Below are 18,776 nucleotides of genomic sequence, written 5' to 3'. Positions count from 1 at the left end.
TAGCTTCCGTCCCTCTCCTTGCTCCTACCTGGGCTCGAACCAGGAACACATCGACAACAGCCACCCTCGAAGCAGCGTTACCCATGCAGAGTAAGGGGAACAACTACTCCAAGTCTCAGAGCGACGTTTGAAACGCTATTAGCGCGCACCCCACTAACTAGTTAGCCATTTCAAATCGGTTACACCAGCCTAATCCCGGGAGTTGATAGGCTCGAAATCATAAACAGCTCAATGCTTGAAGCACAGCGAAGAGCTGCTGGTAAAACGCACGAAAGTGCTGTTTGAATGAATGCTTACGAGCCTGCTGGGGCCTACCATCGCTCAGACAGACTGCTCTATCAAATCATAGACTTAATTATAACATAATTACACACAGAAATACGAGCCTTACGTCATTAATATGGTCGAATCCGGAAACGATCATCTCGAAAACAAAACGTTTATTCCATCAGTGAAATACGGAACCGTTCCGTATTTCGTCTAACGGGTGGCATTGCTAAGTCTAAATATTCCTGTTACATTGCACAACCTTCAATGTTATGTCATAATTACATAAGATTCTGGCAAATTAGTTCGCAATGAGCCAGGCGGCCCAAACTGTTGCATATACCCTGACTCTGCGTGCAATGAACGCAAGAGTAGTGACACAATTTCACCTGGTTAATATTGCCTAATACCTGGATTTATTTTAGCTAAATATGCAGGTTTAAAAATATTTACTTCTGTGTATTGATTTTAAGAAAGGCATTGATGTTTATGGTTGGAGACACGTTGGAGCAACAACAGTTCTTTTTTGCGAATGCACATCGCATCGATTATATGCAACGCAGGACACGCTAGATAAACTAATAAGTAATATCCTCAACCATGTGTAGTTAACTAGTGATTATGATTGATTGATTGATTGTTTTTTATAAGATAAGTTTAATGCTAGCTAGCAACTTACCTTGGCTTCTTACTGCATTCGCGTAACAGGCAGTCTCCACGAGAGGCAGGTGGTTAGATTGTTGGACTAGTAACCGTAAGGTTGCAAGATTGAATCCCCCGAGCTGACAAGGTAAAAATCTGTCGTTCTGCCCCTGAGCAAGGCAGTTAACCCATTGTTCCTAGGCCATCATTGACAATAAGAATGTGTTCTTAACTGACTTTCCTCGTTAAATAAAGGTGTAAAATAAATCGGCCAAATCGGCGTCCAAAAAAACTTGAAATCGGCCCTAATTAATCGGCCATTCCGATTAATTGGTCGACCTCTAATGTAAACGTAGTGCCTCCATGTGTTTCCATTCCAGTGAAATGGTGTTTAACATCTAGTCTCTCTCTCGATATCTCCCTCTCTCACCATGATTACAACCTTTGAAGGCCAGCCAAAACATTTAGTTTAATCTGTTAAATCCTTTCAATAAGATGTTTTTGATTGTAGACTGAGGGTTCCATTGCCCCCTTCTACCCTCCCAGCTTTCCAACACAATGGCAGCCCATCATAACCACAACCACAATCCCAACACAACAGTCACACTAACCATTACAAATGGCAGTCAGAGGATGTTTTCACTCAGAAACAGTACTGACTAATGTGTGTTAGAAGAACTGCAACTGAGGAAGTCAACCAATCTATATAGAGAGAGGAGTAAAGGGAGAATCTTAGAGAGTGTTTTGGAGAGTGGTAGAGAAAGAAGGAATTGGAGAGAAAAGAGGATAAGTGGAAGAGGGGGAGAGGAAGAAAGAGAGAGAGAGGCTCACTGCCTGTTGACTCACTGAGCAGGAATGACTTGACCGGTCGTGATCTGTATGACTGAGCAGTGTGCACGCTTTCTCTTTCACACACGCTCTCTCTCTCTCTCTCTTGCACTCTCTCGCCACAGACACACTTACCAGCTGAGTGGAGAGCTCCAGCACAGCCTCAGGGACTTAGAGGGACTCCGCCGGGGAAGAGAGACAGGCAGGGACCCCCCCCCCCCCTCTGGAGCTCACTGGAACTTACTCTGTTTTTCTCTCTCTCTCTTTCTCTCTCTCTTTGTCTGTTCTCTCTCACTCAGTCTCTCTCCCCTTTCTCTCCCATTATCTCTCTATTTCTACTCTCTCCTTCTGTCTCTTTCCCTCGCTCTTTTTCCCTCTCCTTCTCTCTCTCTCTGTCTATCCCTCTTTCTCAGAATGGACACAGGATGTGAAGAGAGCAGGTGGCTGACAGTCTCACAGCAACAGTAGGTTACTTTTTCTATTTTCATTTTCTGTGTTTATAATATATAACAGGAGTTTGTTAGTGTGTTTTCGTTTTCAAGGACTTGGAGTCATATTGGAACATATTACTGCAAGTCAGAACAGATTCAGAGGAGATTCAGATCTTGATCTTAATAAGTTGACTGTGTGATTATTCAATCGTGTGATTACTCAAATGCTGCCGCTTATTCTCAGAACTCATTGTTCACATACTGCCAGAGCTTGGCTTTAGGTTACCCTTTGGCTAGGTTAGTGATGATATGGTGCAGCTCTGTGCTTAGTCATTAGTAAGGAACTATGATGTAGTCTGTCTATTTGCTGCTAATGACAGAGGTATTATATCTTCATTATATCTCCTCCTCTGATTGCTGTGGAATACGAGAGGCGACAGAGGGAGTTAACCTACCTACTGTACGGTTGTGAATGGGTCAACTCAGTTAGGAGCCCATATCAATTAGAAAGGGACTCCAAGGGACATTGGAATGGACAAGACATTCTGGTTTCTGAGACCAAACTCACACACACACACACACACACACACACACACACACACACACACACACACACACACACACACACACACACACACACACACACACACACACACACACACACACACACACACACACACACACACACACACACACACACACACACACACACCTACACCTACACCTACACCTAGCTGTTGACTCAGCTTGTTTTGAGTTTTTGCGAGGCTCCTCCCCACGCCTCCGTATATTATTGAAATCAGCGTGTGAATGGCTGGGAGGGGTGGGTGTGGCACGCACCACTGTACCTTGACCTAACACCCGCCGCAACGCCCACACACTCGTAAACCTTTATCTTCACAAGCAACACTGTTACATACAAGGTAAGGGCATGGCAAAGTTTGGGATTTATATTGGACTAATTCAGGTAGGGGCTACTTCCTTCTCCCTGTCCTTCAGATGATAGAGGAACACACCTGGATTGTCCTACTGTGTGTGTGTCTGTCTGCTGTAATACAAAGGCCTCATTCTGTCAGTATGGCTGATTCACTGCACGAGGGAGGCCAGGGGAGCTTAAAGCCTGCTAGTCTCTCAGGTGACACAACACACACACACACATATATATATATATGCATATATATATATATATACATATACATATACATATACATATACATATACACATACATATACATATACATATACACATACATATACATATACATATACATATACATATACATATACACATACATATACATATACATATACACATACATATACATATATATATACACATACATATACATATACACATACATATACATATATATATACACATACATATACATATATATATACACATACATATACATATACATATACATATACATATACATATACATATACATATACACATACATATACACATACATATACACATACATATACATATACATATACACATACATATACACATACATATACATATACACATACATATACATATACACATACATATACATATACATATACACATACATATACATATACATATACACATACATATACATATACATATACATATACATATACACATACATATACATATACATATACATATACATATACACATACATATACATATACATATACATATACATATACATATACACATACATATACACATACATATACATATACATATACATATACACATACATATACATATACATATACATATACATATACATATACACATACATATACATATACATATACACATACATATACATATACATATACATATACACATACATATACATATACATATACACATACACATACATATACACATACATATACATATACATATACACATACATATACATATACATATACATATACATATACACATACATATACATATACATATACATATACACATACATATACACATACATATACACATACATATACATATACACATACATATACATATACATATACATATACACATACACACACACTCTTATCTCTGCTGGTCAGACTTAGCATTGTGTTTGTGGGGTGTAATCATGGCCATAGAGCATGTCTCTCTAATTGAAAATGCAGCTCCTGTTCTCATGGCTCTGGATGTATGGGGGCTGAGGGGGCTGGAGTTGTCTTTGTGACCCTCTGGAGTGGCCCAAATTAAGTCAGGTCAGCTTGGGTCTCCACTTCAGGGTTGGTAGACAAGTCAGGGTCAATGGCATGGTTGTTTACGTATGTGTAATGTGTACATGAGTTGATTTAAGAGATGTTTGTGTGGGTGTGTTTTGTGTTTGCATTGGTAGTGTGTGTTGTGTGTGTGTGTGTGTGTTTCCCACAATGCCAAGTGTGTACAAAGATATGAGACGTGGTCACTCGAGTGGAACCCTCCACTGTTCCTACATCACCATGGAAACAGGCCTATCATTTTGTTATCACAGACAGACTAAATTGGGGCTACATTGGAATTGCCCCACTTGACCAACAATCGCCCACAGTACTTTGAGGGATTATGCTCTTTAAGGAATAGCTAACACTTGGGGACTGAAAGGTGGGATTGACAATAATCTGTGGATAATATGTGGATGTTTAAACTTCCTCTTCGCTGTTTGGTTAGTGTCTCTACTGTTCTTGTCAAAAGCCCTGTGGTGTGCCCAAGCCTGTGGCTATTCCCATTTCTCCTGGTATTCCCAGTCCTCCTGGCTTGGCTGGGCTCCTCTCCAGCTTCCTGTAGTGGAGTGTTTGGCATCACGCTGCGCCCAGGAACACACACTGCAGCCCTGAGAGAGAGAGAGAGAGAGAGAGAGAGAGAGAGAGAGAGAGAGAGAGAGAGAGAGAGAGAGAGAGAGAGAGAGAGAGAGAGAGAGAGAGAGAGAGAGAGAGAGAGAGAGAGAGAGAGAGAGAGAGAGAGAGAGAGAGAGAGAGAGAGAGAGAGAGAGAGAGAGAGAGAGAGAGAGAGAGAGAGAGAGAGAGAGAGAGAGAGAGAGAGAGAGAGAGAGAGAGAGAGAGAGAGAGAGAGAGAGAGAGAGAGAGAGAGAGAGAGAGAGAGAGAGAGAGAGAGAGAGAGAGAGAGAGAGAGAGAGAGAGAGAGAGAGAGAGAGAGAGAGAGAGAGAGAGAGAGAGAGAGAGAGAGAGAGATCACTGTTTGGCTGGCCCCAAGGGTGTCTACACATCAGGCCCTGAGTGTTGCGGGAAACCAGGCCAGCCTGTTCCATAGACACACCCGACCCACACACACACCCCTCCGTAGCTATCACGCTGTCAGAGCTCCTATTAGCATCATTGTTCCCTTGGCAACAACAGGGTCAGGGGTCACTTAGCAACTGCAGAATGTTGAGGACAATTCCTGTGAGGGAGACTGGAGCTCAGTGCTTCTGGCCTTTTGTTCCAGAACATACCCTCAAGTCTGGAAATAGATATGGGCTGTAATATTTCCAAACTGTTATCCTCCTCAAAGTGGTGACACACTCTTCTATGGTAGTCGGATGACGTCATCACAGCTGATGACATACGTTATTGTATACTTAGAGAATCTATGTCCTTCTATGATATGAGGAAGCCGGCGTGATGTTCTACATGACACTGAGCATGATGGAGTGTCTCCTCTCCTTCTGGCTCGCTGCCAAGAGGGGGTTTGCATGTCTTAGAGTAGGCTTCCTCTTTCCTTATTCCCTCTCTGATCAGACAGCACACTGTAAACACAAGAGGTGGTGATCAATACAAGCAATGTGATAGTTATTCCCAGGAACAAATGTTTCTGACAAGGTAAACAGCGGGGATAAATGACTATAGTCCCGGAAAAGCATGTGTGTACATTTATGACACCACCAGGTTGTGCTGCCGTGTACCTGTGCTTCATGTACTAAACTCAGCAAAGTTTAACTAAACTCAGGACCCTGTCTTTCAAAGATAATTCGTAAAAATCCAAATAGATCACAGATCTTCATTGTAAAGGGTTTAAACACTGTTTCCTGTGCTCGTTCAATGAACCATAAACAATTAATGAACATTCACCTGTGGAACGGTCGTTAAGACACTAACAGCTTACGGACGGTAGGCAATTAAGGTCACAGTTATGAAAACTTAGGACACTAAAGAGACCTTTCTACTGACTGAAAAACACCAAAAGAAAGATGCCCAGGGTCCCTGCTCATCTGCGTGAACATGCCTTAGGCATGCTGCAAGGAGGCATGAGAACTGCAGATGTGGCCAGGGCAATAAATTGCAATAAATGCAGTTGACAGTGAGAGGATGTTTTTTTGCTGAGATTACCTGCGTCACACTACCTGTGTACTCTAATGGCCGTTAGAGGAGGGGCCCTATATAGTACTTATAGTGCACTAAAAACTGAATAATCAGATAAAGATGATATTGTGACAAAGCTTATCATATGCTGGGAGCCACGTACATATACGCTGGCAAAATAACATTCTGGGATGTGGATATTCTTACACTTATGGCTAGTGTCACCTATGGCTCTCTCTCTCTCTCTCTCTCTCTCTCTCTCTCTCTCTCTCTCTCTCTCTCTCTCTCTCTCTCTCTCTCTCTCTCTCTCTCTCTCTCTCTCTCTCTCTCTCTCTCTCTCTCTCTCTCTCTCTCTCTCTCTGTCACGTTCTGACCTTAGTTCTTTTGTTATGTCTTTGTTTTAGTATGGCCAGGGCGTGAGTTTGGTGGGTTGTCTATGTTAGTTTTTCTATTATTTGGTATTTATGTGTTTGGCCTGGTATGGTTCTCAATCAGAGGCAGCTGTCAATCGTTGTCCCTGATTGAGAACCATACTTAGGTAGCCTGTCTTTCACTCTTGAGTTGTGGGTGATTTATTTTCTGTGTTAGTGTTTGTGCCACACGGGACTGTTTCGTTTGTTTCGATTTTCGTTTGTTAATAATAATAATAATAAGTTTGTTCTTTCACTTTGTTATTTTGTATTTTGTAGTGTTCAGTTTTACATATTAAAAGCTATGAACACTTACTACGCTGCAAGTTGGTCCGATAACTCTTACTCCTCGTCGGAAGAAGAAGACGAGCGTTTCTCTCTCTCTCTCTCTCTAGCTCTCTCTAGCTCTCTCTCTCTCTCTCTCGCTCTCTCTAGCTCTCTCTCTCTCTCTCTCTCTAGCTCTCTCTCTCTCTCTCTCTCTCTCTCTCTCTCTCTCTCTCTCTCTAGCTCTCTCGCTCTCTCTCTCGCTCTCGCTCTCGCTCTCTCTCTCTCTCTCTCTCTCTCTCTCTCTCTCTCTCTTGTGGCACTGCGACACAGAGTGATTGAACCTTTAGATATTGAGGCAGGCAGAGATCAAAACCTTCCTGTAGTCGTTGATTTGTAGCGTGGGAGAGATGCCTGAGGAACGATTTGTAGGGAAGAAGAGGAGCCTGAGGAATGATTTATAGGGAAGAAGAGGAGCCCGAGGAATGCTCTTCAGATGTACTGGCGTTGATTCTAGAGGTGGAAGAGAGAAGTGCTCAGACTCAGAGGGCTTTGGACTGGCCGTGAGCCAGCAAGCAAACACTGGGCGCCTTTGAGGAGAACCGCTATGGTGCTGGCATTCACCTGAGAGAGAGGAGGTGGGGAGGGAGGGGGGAGGTCAGAAATAGTTGGCTCATATTCCATCTGCATTTCCAATGATAGAGAAATTATATATTCTTCTCTGGAGACCGTGACATAAAGTTCTTGCCTAATCATCAACCATTCCGCACTCACTCAAACACACGCCTACACAGTACTATCAGATGTCTGAACTTGAATATTTCTCTCTTGATAAACAATGTTGTACAATCATAGCGTGGCTGCTGTTGAAGCTGGCTGGGGTTTCCTGGAAATTGAGTTTACGGTAAAAAGGAGCTCTCTTTTTGGGAAGTTGCCTTGGCGATGGGCCAACAGGGAGTGCGCCTGCGGTCATTTTTTTTGGACTGTGTGTGTCTGTATGTATGTCTGTGTGTGTGTGGAGTTTTTGTTATTTGCCACCATGTTGACAGACATTCTGTTTCCTGACATTTGAGTGTTGTTGTGACTCAGTGTTTGTGGGCTGTAGAGAACTGTGTCAAAATTAAAAGCAAATGTGTCCCATCTCAAATGGATTTTAGCGCTTTAGTAAGAAAATAGCAGTCCTCAGTTTGCTGCGGTAGATGTTTGTCAGAGACTAAGAATGTAATGAAAAATAATCCTGCAGCAACAGGAAATGTGAATTATTATGTAAATTGTAATTAATGGACATTTTTGGAGGGGTTGATTCATTTAAAAAAAATGTTTTATTAAGTCTGACAATTTAAAGTGGAAATTACAAATTTAACAAGCCTTTTAAAACCTTGAATACACTACAATTTGCATTTCCTGTTGCACTGCAAAATTCTCTGCGACAACACAGTGATCAAATTACGATAGCACAATTTGTTTACTGTAAACGTGAACCACTTTATCAAAATGTGTGAGTTTTGTCTTAATTCCAAGGAGGGGGAAGGTTCCCCCTTTCCCTTCTCTTGCAATACACACACACAAACACACACACTGTCAGTTGGGAGGTGTGGAGATAAACAGGAGGCTGATCACAGCAGCCCTGACTGCCTCATAATCTCTGCTACCACCTTCATCCGGGTTTAGTGACTCACCCTGCCGTCATCCAGCCCCTCTGAGGGTCACCCAGAACCCCCACAACACACCCCCTCTGCCTGGCTTGGGCTAACTCTGCCTGTACCCCCCCCCCCCCCCTGGCTTCCTGGCAGCCTGCTCCTGAGCCGGAGGTGAAGAGAGCCTCTGTTTTTCCCTCTCGCACATTTCCAGAGCCTTTCAGTCTCATCCGCAGACAAATAAGGGCTATTTTTTTAACCCTCCTCCAATTAGGCTGTTAAGATTGTTTATCTGTTTCCGTGAAAGACCTGTCCTCCCGGCTTAAAGTGGCACAGAAAGTGGACCAAAGTTCGTCCCGTTCCCGGAACTGGATCCAAACAAAGCCAGATGTTTAAGATTCTCTAGAAAGCGAGGAGACACACTTGTTATTGTCCTTTTTTTCTCTGACAGTGGAAAAATACTTTGGAGGGTTATGGAGAAACGTCAGCCTGCCTTGTTTGTGTTCTGAAAAGCCAGGAACTCTTAAATCATGTCTTAGGACGTGGGCTCATTTTCGTGTGTGTGTGTGTGTGTGTGTGTGTGTGTGTGTGTGTGTGTGTGTGTGTGTGTGTGTGTGTGTGTGTGTGTGGCACTGTACTGTATTCCTCGCTTACTGCATAGATGCTTGTTAGATAGTATTTGATAAAAAAAAAAACACTTACTCCACAACCATGATGGATGTTCTGTTCTCCCTCCATCAGACTGATCTCCCATTAGCATAGCTCCACACAGTGGGCTAATACCTGCCATCAGTACAGCCTATTACTCTGCATGGCCCATGCATGAACCCATAGCGCAGCTAGCGCTCACGCGCTAATGTACATTAACACACACATGAGCCCAGCGATACATGCTAGGCTTAACAGCATCATCTGGAAAGAGATATTGACAGAGACACTTATCCAGTAATGGAGGGTCTTTATTGGTTAACTCCAGGAATGGCCCTCAGAGAATGGCCCCATCATCCAGTTCAATGCCTTATCACCACATCTGTACTGAACGTGTGGCGTTATCTGTCACGGTTCACATACTGTACAGCACAGGGGCTTTGACTGGGCTGCAGTCTCCTTCATTATCATTACTCAGTTGGCACTCTTGTTTTGGAACATCCTACGTACATTATATATTCAATATTCACATCATGGACACCTGTGCATGTTGACTGTCTACTCTATCATGAAAGATCTGTTTCAATGTGCAACCTCCTCCTTTAGCTTCTCCCATTGACTTGCCATTGACTTTCTTGATCAGGAATCCAATTAAGGGACTTAAGCGAGAGTTTCCAGGGGCTCTGAAAAGACTAGGAGGGAAGGTATTGACCCTGGGTCGTTACAGTATTAATCAGTAGTCAGAAGCTATTAATCACTGAAATGCCAGTCACTCCTTTGAGCCTCTTCAGCACTGCATTCCGCTACACAGTTCCTGGAACAGTTATGTAAATATAATGGCTCAGATGCTATCTTTACAGGAATGAAGGATACACTCAGGTCAGTGATGATGTAGTCCCAGGGGGATAGAGGAGTTTGACGTGCTGCCTGTTGAAGACAGGAGAACGTAGAGAGGAGTCAGTCATCAGGCCTCATAAAGCTCTGGATGACTCACTGTTTTAACACCTCAGCAGTGTGTCCTCTCTATTCCGCTATAGTGAGTCCCATCAGAACAGTGTTTCTCACATTTATCAAATGACTGATTTGCATTATATTAGATGTGTTGTCATGAAGGTGGGAAAGATTCTCTGACTGATGACTCATAGTCCCTTTACCCTCCCACACGTATCCACACACACACACACACACACACACACACACACACACACACACACACACACACACACACACACACACACACACACACACACACACACACACACACACACACACACACACACACACACACACACACACACACACACACACACACACACACCGTAGGTAACTAATGCCATATCCGGCAGGAGGGGTAACCTTGTCGTCTGATTATCATACCAGCAGTGAGTAATTCTTCCTGTGTAATGATGAGAACATCCTGTCCATCAGTGTCAACCCTCCATCATCCCCCATCTCCTTCCATCATTCATCCTCCTCTTAAGCACCTTGACCATAGTCTACCCTCTCACAGTCACCCCACGTCCACAGAGCTCCGTCTGTCTCCTCCTCTTGTGTGAGGCGTTTATGTGTGTTTGACGACTCGCAGCACACACCGTTCCACGCTTTTCTGAAACTAACAAATGAATAAGCTTCTGTCACTTTTTTGGATGTGTATAAGATTAAGTCTAATCTCATGAAATAGGTGCTCCGTAAGGCAGATGTGCCCATACAAGTTTGGACAAAAGAAAGATGCTAGTCTACCCAGCATAGGAATAGGCCGGCCTCTCCCTGAAAAAGGAATCTCATATCATTTTCAGGAAAATGACCCCACCACCCCCCTCCACCACCATCCAGGCTGTTATATAAACACACCACCGTCACTCTCTCTCTTTCTTGATCTTTTTGAAACCCTGAGTGACATCACCGTCACCCGCGGCAGCTAGGGCCTGCCGGGCCGGTGTGTGGGAGTCTCTGTCTCTGCATGTCACTTCCTGGGAGAGCGCAACGGCCAACGCTCCACAAGGGCTCCTTTCACATGGGGGGAGGGGGGGGGGGGGGGTGAGAGAGAAGGAGAGCGGTAGAGATGAAACGCGTCTCTTACTTATTCATTCATCCCACAGGGTGTTATTGTTGTTAGGTGTGAGGTTGGCTTCTCTCTTTCCTCTTCCCTACCAAGCCATGGACTGGTGCTGGTGGGTGACTACATATTGTGTGGTTTATGAGATGTTATGCTGCCCCCTGGTGTCCAAAGGCAGGATTGTAGAAACGTGTCACGTGGTGATGATACTGTTCCATCCAACTGTTTTCTTTCTTTACAACATGCTCTGACATACACTATGCTATATGGCCATTATAGGTCATCCAACACCCAGCATTCAGACACCTGTGATTGACTGGACCGACTGCTATTAAGCTGTGTTGTCATGGCGACGCCATGGTTACTTAAGTGTTTTGACCCGGTTCTCATAACCACACAGCACAGAGCTCTTTGTGTCCCAGTCGTTTTCTCCGACACTGAACACCCCTGCTGCGATCTGTTCACTCACTGTACATTCCTCCACCTGAATGTGATATGATGAAGATCAGGTGGGATACACAGGTGTGTGTGCTGCCTGCCACGCCCTACGTGAAACACGTGTGTGTGTGTGTGTGTGTGTGTGTGTGTGTGTGTGTGTGTGTGTGTGTGTGTGTGTGTGTGTGTGTGTGTGTGTGTGTGTGTGTGTGTGTGTGTGTGTGTGTGTGTGTGTGTGTGTGTGTGTGTGTGTGTGTGTGTGTGGTCATGATGTCATCGTCAACACTAGCCCCATTGTAAATAGAAATAGGGTTTGGGGAGGTGCAGAGTGGTGTCACCCTGTCACATGGACAGCAGCCTGTGCCCTACCGTGTTCATAGATACCTGCAGGACAGGTACAGTAAGCAGGACACAATAAGGAAGCTATTGGAAGGCTATGAGGCAAGCACTGTAAAACAGGTAGGATAACACGACTAGTGTTTAGTGGCTGTGAGAGTAGTTTGTTTGGTTACTCATGGATGTGGAGTGTTTGCCCAAACACACACAGACACACACACACACACACTCACTCTCACACACTCTGTGGTCATGTGGTGTTTCTATGTGTTTTCGCAGGACCCTTGGTTGGCAGAGCGGTTGCTGAGCTTTGAGAACAACAGTCAGGTGGGTAGATGAGTAACATTGTGCTCCTGTTTGCTGGATGAGTTCCAGAATAGAAGACTAGTAGACTGGTTAGATAACAAATAGTTGTTACGTATTTCTTACAGGTGTTGATAGATAATGATTGTTGTCATGAATTGTGCATACAAAATTGTTTCATTGTCCTATACTGTCTAATATTGTAATGTGTTATGTTTTCTTTATGTTGATGTGAAGAGAATAGCATCTAAAGATGTGCTATTGTTTGTATGAGGTTACTGCAGTTCTTCACAGCGCTTCTGTTAAGAGGGGTAGTGTCTGAAGTGTGGAGGAGGATGTCACCCGTCAGCTGTCCTCATAGCTGGGCTACCATGGCAACGACATTTGTCAGAATGACTTCCGGCAAAAGCAAAGCACTGTCACGATCACTTTCTGTACTGACAGATGTCTTTATACTGATACTTATTGTGTTGGTGTTTTGGTTAAGGTTAGTCATAAAAATGCTGAGCCACATGAGTGGACTGTCTGTCTACTTGTCATCCATGTCACAACTGCTACACAGAGTTTCTACTTGTCATTACGGCCAAAGAGAAAAAAGCAAAGTATCCTCCAAAATCATTTGCTACTGCTGCGCGTCCACTGCATCCCTATTGTCCGGCAGGGAAAGTCTTCCCCCAGAGGCTGGTTTCACATGGTGGTTTAGATTAATGTTCCCAGTGTCTAGCACCATTTGAAATCAGTGTTCTTGGGGACAGGAGAACAGCACTGGGCCTCTGGTAGTGTCAATCAGTCTACTGGAGCCAATCCTCTCTCTCTCTCTCCCCTTTAAAGGATGACTGATTTCCTCTGGTGTTTAGAGCCCTTTACAGCCTTCTAGCACCATTTGAAATCGGTTATAATGACTGGGGATCAATGCCTCAATGTCTTCACCATGTCTACATGTCAACTCTACAGTCAAGCAGACAGGAAATGAATTGGATGAATGTTCATATTGTACGTGTCACAGGGTCTGCTCTACAGATCCTGGAATCGAAATGAGTTGGACGGGAGCTCATTTCCAGTGGGACAGTTTTTAAAGTGTTTATTGAATAAATGTTCAATTAAACTGAATTGATATCTTACGTTTTCCTGTGTGTATGTTATTATATTTGTGTCCGTGGTTTATACACCTGCATGTAACCCTATATAACCCCGCTCTGCTATGTATAAAAGTTATCAGAGCTCAAGGGATCAAAACAAGTCATTCCACAATACCCTCACTCATAACAGATTGAATCACTGTTATACCTAGAAGCACACAACACAATCCAGCACGTACTTTATAACATGATAATGGAAACAGGAAAGGCATTTTATTGCAGGACTTGTACCAGACACCGCACAGAACCACAGAAGTCAACTGAGGGCAGAATCTTAATTAAACCGGGAAAGTTCCTGTTCTGTAATGTGGGACGAATGAGTTCCATGATGTTCTCAATAAGATTTTCAAGTTGTGGAAGTTTATCTTATCTCTGCTCGGCGTCTCTGTCGCCTGTGTTACCATGTCACTCTCCGGGTCTGACAAGACATGTTGTGCACAACCGGTATCTATTCATTTAGTGTGTTGTTAGGTGTAGGTAAAGGTGTGGGCGATGGCGTTGATGGTGGTTAGCATTGTAGTAGAAACATGATCATGGAGTGGAACTTGGAGACCATCCCAGAGAAGGCAGTTGAACTGGGAGAGGAAGAGGAGGGGGCGAAGGAAGAAAAATAAGTGCCTCCACATTCAAATGCTACAGAGGAACAGATTTGACCAGAGGTCATTCTGTGGACATGATTATTAGCTGAGATACTATGTAATTACAACTCGTATCATTCTTTTAAAACCTGCCATTATTCCGTAATAAGCTATTTCCCTCAAATCAATGGGGTTTTAATGGGGCCTAGTTGTCCTTGCACCTTTCCCGTTGCCCTAGGCCTAGTGCACTGCAGTAAGTACACTTTTCCTTTCACCTTGATGGTCTTATAGGAGTCAAATGCAAACAGACACCAATGCTCCCAGTGTGTTACCTATTTCATAACCCATAGGTGAGCTTTTCACAGGCGGCTGGTGGTACCCTAATTGGGGAGGACAGGCTCATTGTAATTGCTGGAATGGTATGAAACACATCAAACCTGTGGTATTATGAGCCATCCTCCCCTCACCAGCCTCCTGTGAAGCCCGTATTGGCTAGGTTGAAGACAAAATAGGTAAGGACTCATGTGCGTGAGCTTTTGAAATTAAACAGATTCATGTTTATTCTAGTTGATAAGTAGCATCGCTGGTCTGTTTGTTTAGAAATCTTCCACATTTACGCAAAGCTTTATGGGATATTAGAAATCCTCCTAACCTGGGTATCTTCAACATAGCATATTACTGATTCGATGTCACAACATACAACTTTGGGGGTGTTTCAGCAACAATGCAAAGTTCTACATTACAGTTCTACAGTACACTATGACATCACCAAAGACCTGTAGAATGCACTGTTGCATTCTAAATATGATGGAGCTGCTTTCACTTAAGCCTCTGAATCACAATGTCAGTATTCTCATTGTCGCAACTTGTTTTTGAATTCTCCATGCAGGCTAAAAAGTACGGTTTTATTTGATAAATGATTTTATTTTGTTATTATAATGCTTATTATTTGCAATATGAATTGGCTGTAGTGAGATTGTCCATGCATTGATTTACAGGGCTTTAGGGAATAAGGCTTTCCTCCAGCCAGTGAATAAGGATGAGATTATTGCTCCAAAGGCCCGTGAGATCTATCAGAAAGCAAAAGGTGAGAGAGTCCTTCTAACAATGCAAATATATGACCGAGTTCATGCTCTGAATCACAATACCAACCATTACATTTTTATCTGTATCTGGGTTTTGCTACATTGCTGCTATCCTTGATACAGTAGGCAGACTACAGTAGGCAGACTACAGTACTAATGAGCAGTATTGTGTGTTGAAGTCGATGACGTTTGACATATTTTCAATATGTCTGTAACAGTCCTTGATTCCAAAGAGATCTGGAACATTCTTAGGGAGGAGTCTGAGTCCAAACTGGCTATAATGGAGACAGCCATTGGCGGGCCCTCAGTGATCAAGGTTTCCCTGATACTACACACAGAACACATACTGTCACAATGCCACACACCGTTACCAACCCTGACCTGTGTCATCTTTATAAGACATTCAACCAATGCAAACTCTGTTGTCTATAAAAACAGTCATGAATGAAAAACCAACAAGTAGATTTCTAGATACTTGCTTAGATTAGATTTCCACTCTCTTTCTTTCTCTCTCTCTCTCGGTCTCTCTCTCTCTCCCTCTCTCAGGCGTTTAATGACAGGATGGAGTGTCAGAAGCTGCTGGAGGTTCAGGGGCAAGGGAAGTCTAGCCGCCATAAGAATCGAGTGGCGCTCATGTTCAAGGCCTCGGAGGCCAACCTGGACAGGACAGCCTTACTCATAGCCAACAACCCCCTGCCTGACCTCCATAACCTGAAGGAGGGTGACAGCCCCACCAAATACCTGGCAGGCAACCCCCCCGCCCCCGCCAAGGTCAGAAGTCATTAAAAAAAAATCATGTGATGTTGAGCAAAACCCCCAAGCCTGACTGATCATAAACCAAGAGTAATGTGGAAATCTTGAATATTGAATGCTCTTAAATGTATCAATTGGCTGTTCCCTCAGAGGCTTGAAGCCATTCGGGGTCGTCAGAGTGGTTTTCCTCCTCTGAAACATCCTCTTAAATTGCCATCTGGGATGGGAAGAGATGTCAGCAAGCGGAGCAGCAGGTGGGTGTGCTGGGAAAGAGTTGAGTGGTCTTGAGTTGTTGTCACAAATCATTTGAAACATCATATTGCTCTCCATTACTATGTATAGTTAGGGATGCTGATGAATGGCAGCACTTTGTGGTCCCACAGAGCTCCATCATGGGTGCAAACGAGTCTCTGTGTGCAGTTCTCTGAGGATAGGTCAACGTTTTCAGACAGGGACAACTGGAAAGAAGGTATTTCCTTGCATTGCAGAGCTGGCTACAATTTCAATTTCATCCCCCTGAAAAGATAGAACAAATATTACAAAAAATATGGCTGAACTGAAATGTGCTGGTTGATAAAATACCTGTATTTATGGGAAAGATGTTTGAAAAGGGTATTTTGTTCTTAAATGATATTGTAAATTGTAATGGTAGAGTTATGTCCTTCATGGAGTTATCAGAATTGTACGGGAAGATCTGCTCAATCCAAGAGTAAAACCAATTGATTACAGCATTACCCCAAAACTGGAGGAGGCAGGTGGCAGCGGGAGGAGGTAGGGAACTGGTCTGTCTGCCCAAAATAAAGGATCAAACTTGGCGGAAGAATAAAAATGCATAAATAGGAAAGTATACCAGTTTCATTTGTGGACCAGGATGTTGACAACTGTGCCATACAGATTGCAAAATTTTGCAAGATTTTTGATGTACCGATTCCATGGTACAGGGTGTATGAGTTGATATATAAAACAATGAAGATTCAAGATGTTGTGCTTTTCAACTCAAATTATTATATAGAATTCTTGCCACCAACCAAATGTTGAATATTTGTGGCCTAAAATCATCGAAGCTCTGCAGATTTTATTGTGAGGATACAGAACCAATAGACCATTTATTTTGGTGTTGCCCTCAGGTAGCCTGTTTCTGATCTCAGGTTCAGGAATGGCTGGAAATGCATAGCATTGATCTAAAATTGACCCTAGAAATAGTACTGTTAGGAGATCTGTAGAGACCGGGTCAGTCAATTACTAATATACTAATACTCTTAGTAAAGGTATTTATCTTCAACACGCAATCTGTAGATTCTATTCGATTAGATATTCGATTGAAATTGTAAGTTAAACATCATAGCATAGTTGAAAGATATGTGTTGCGTAGAAACACGAAGTGGGTGGCCAGCAGAGATAGATGGGATGGGCGGAGGGAAGCTGAGGGTTGGTATGTGGAATTAGAGACAAGTGGGAGTGGAGTTGCTGTGTGAGAGAGAGAATGATGGTCAAAAGACAAAGGGAAAGAAAATCAAAATATAACCTAATAAAAGTACATTTGAATGACACTAAGTGGCAGTGTTTTTACAACTAATGCCAGTTTGCTTGAGGCTGATGCCGTGCAGGTGTTTGTACACATGCATATACACACACTCTCATTCAAATAAACACATACAAGAACACACACATACATGTAATAGTGCCAGACATGCACACAAACATATACAGTTGGCATTGCTGTTCTGATTTCAGTTGTCCTTGATGTCCTTTGTTTTAAATGTATTATTATTATTTATTTATTTTGCATTATTTTGCTGTTTGCTGTTTGCTGTTTTCTCCTGTCTTTTCCTTTTTTTCTCTTTAGTTCATTCTCTTGGTTGTTGGTGCATTTGGGGGGTTCATTAAATCATAAAAATAAAATTTAAAAGAAGGTATTTCATGACACGCACAAGACATTGATTTTGGTGATGATGATTACGATGATCACGATGTAAATATTTTGTGTGTGTGTGTGTGTGTGTGTGTCTGTATCTAGGTACTTCCCTAGATCTGACCCAGAGCACTGAGGTCAAAGATCAGTGCAGTGAACTGTGTGAGCCCCTCACTCTCTCGGCCCTGCTGGAGACTGCAGTCACAGTAACAGCACCAGGACAGGGGGCGTTCCGCTACGGACAGACTGCCTACTGGAACGTGACCAACAGCTGTGAACTGCCGCCATGACTCCTGATGCCTGGACCTTTCAATGCATGCACGCAATAGCTGTTTGCCAACTATGTGTTGAAATTCAGCAATAAATACTTTATGGTTTAAATTATTTTTTGGACATATCAAGCCTGTGTGTGTGTGTGTGTGTGTGTGTGTGTGTGTGTGTGTGTGTGTGTGTGTGTGTGTGTGTGTGTGTGTGTGTGTGTGTGTGTGTGTGTGTGTGTGTGTGTGTGTGTGTGTGTGTGTGTGTGTTTGTGTGTACTTTAAAGCACTATTTAAGAAGTTTTTGGGGAATCTGTACTTTACTTAAATATTTATATTAAACTTTTACTTTTACGTCACTACATTCCTAAAAAATATATTTTTACTCCAAACATTTTCCCTGACAACCCAAAGTACTCTTACATTTTGAATGCTTAACATAACAGGAAAATTGTGTCAAAGGGTTGTTGTTTTGTGCAGA

At 43.0% G+C, this 18,776-nt stretch overlaps 1 protein-coding gene across 1 annotated transcript; it reads left to right on the top strand.

Annotated features, from left to right (window-relative positions):
* Positions 1 to 1,188: 1,188 nt before the first annotated feature.
* On the top strand, positions 1,189 to 18,752 carry LOC124014041. The gene is made up of 7 exons (XM_046328707.1): positions 1,189 to 2,201; positions 12,548 to 12,595; positions 15,287 to 15,375; positions 15,920 to 16,144; positions 16,277 to 16,380; positions 16,510 to 16,595; positions 18,144 to 18,752. Exons 3-7 carry the CDS (start codon positions 15,328 to 15,330, stop codon positions 18,326 to 18,328), a joined length of 648 nt encoding a protein of 215 aa, XP_046184663.1. The 5' UTR covers positions 1,189 to 2,201; positions 12,548 to 12,595; positions 15,287 to 15,327; the 3' UTR covers positions 18,329 to 18,752.
* The last annotated feature ends 24 nt before the right edge of the window (positions 18,753 to 18,776 follow it).

This window comes from Oncorhynchus gorbuscha, linkage group LG25, assembly GCF_021184085.1.
Source record: "Oncorhynchus gorbuscha isolate QuinsamMale2020 ecotype Even-year linkage group LG25, OgorEven_v1.0, whole genome shotgun sequence".
NCBI lineage: Eukaryota > Metazoa > Chordata > Actinopteri > Salmoniformes > Salmonidae > Oncorhynchus > Oncorhynchus gorbuscha.
The sequence above is the reverse complement of the archived record's forward strand: the minus strand, read 5'-3'. Positions and strand labels throughout refer to the sequence as shown.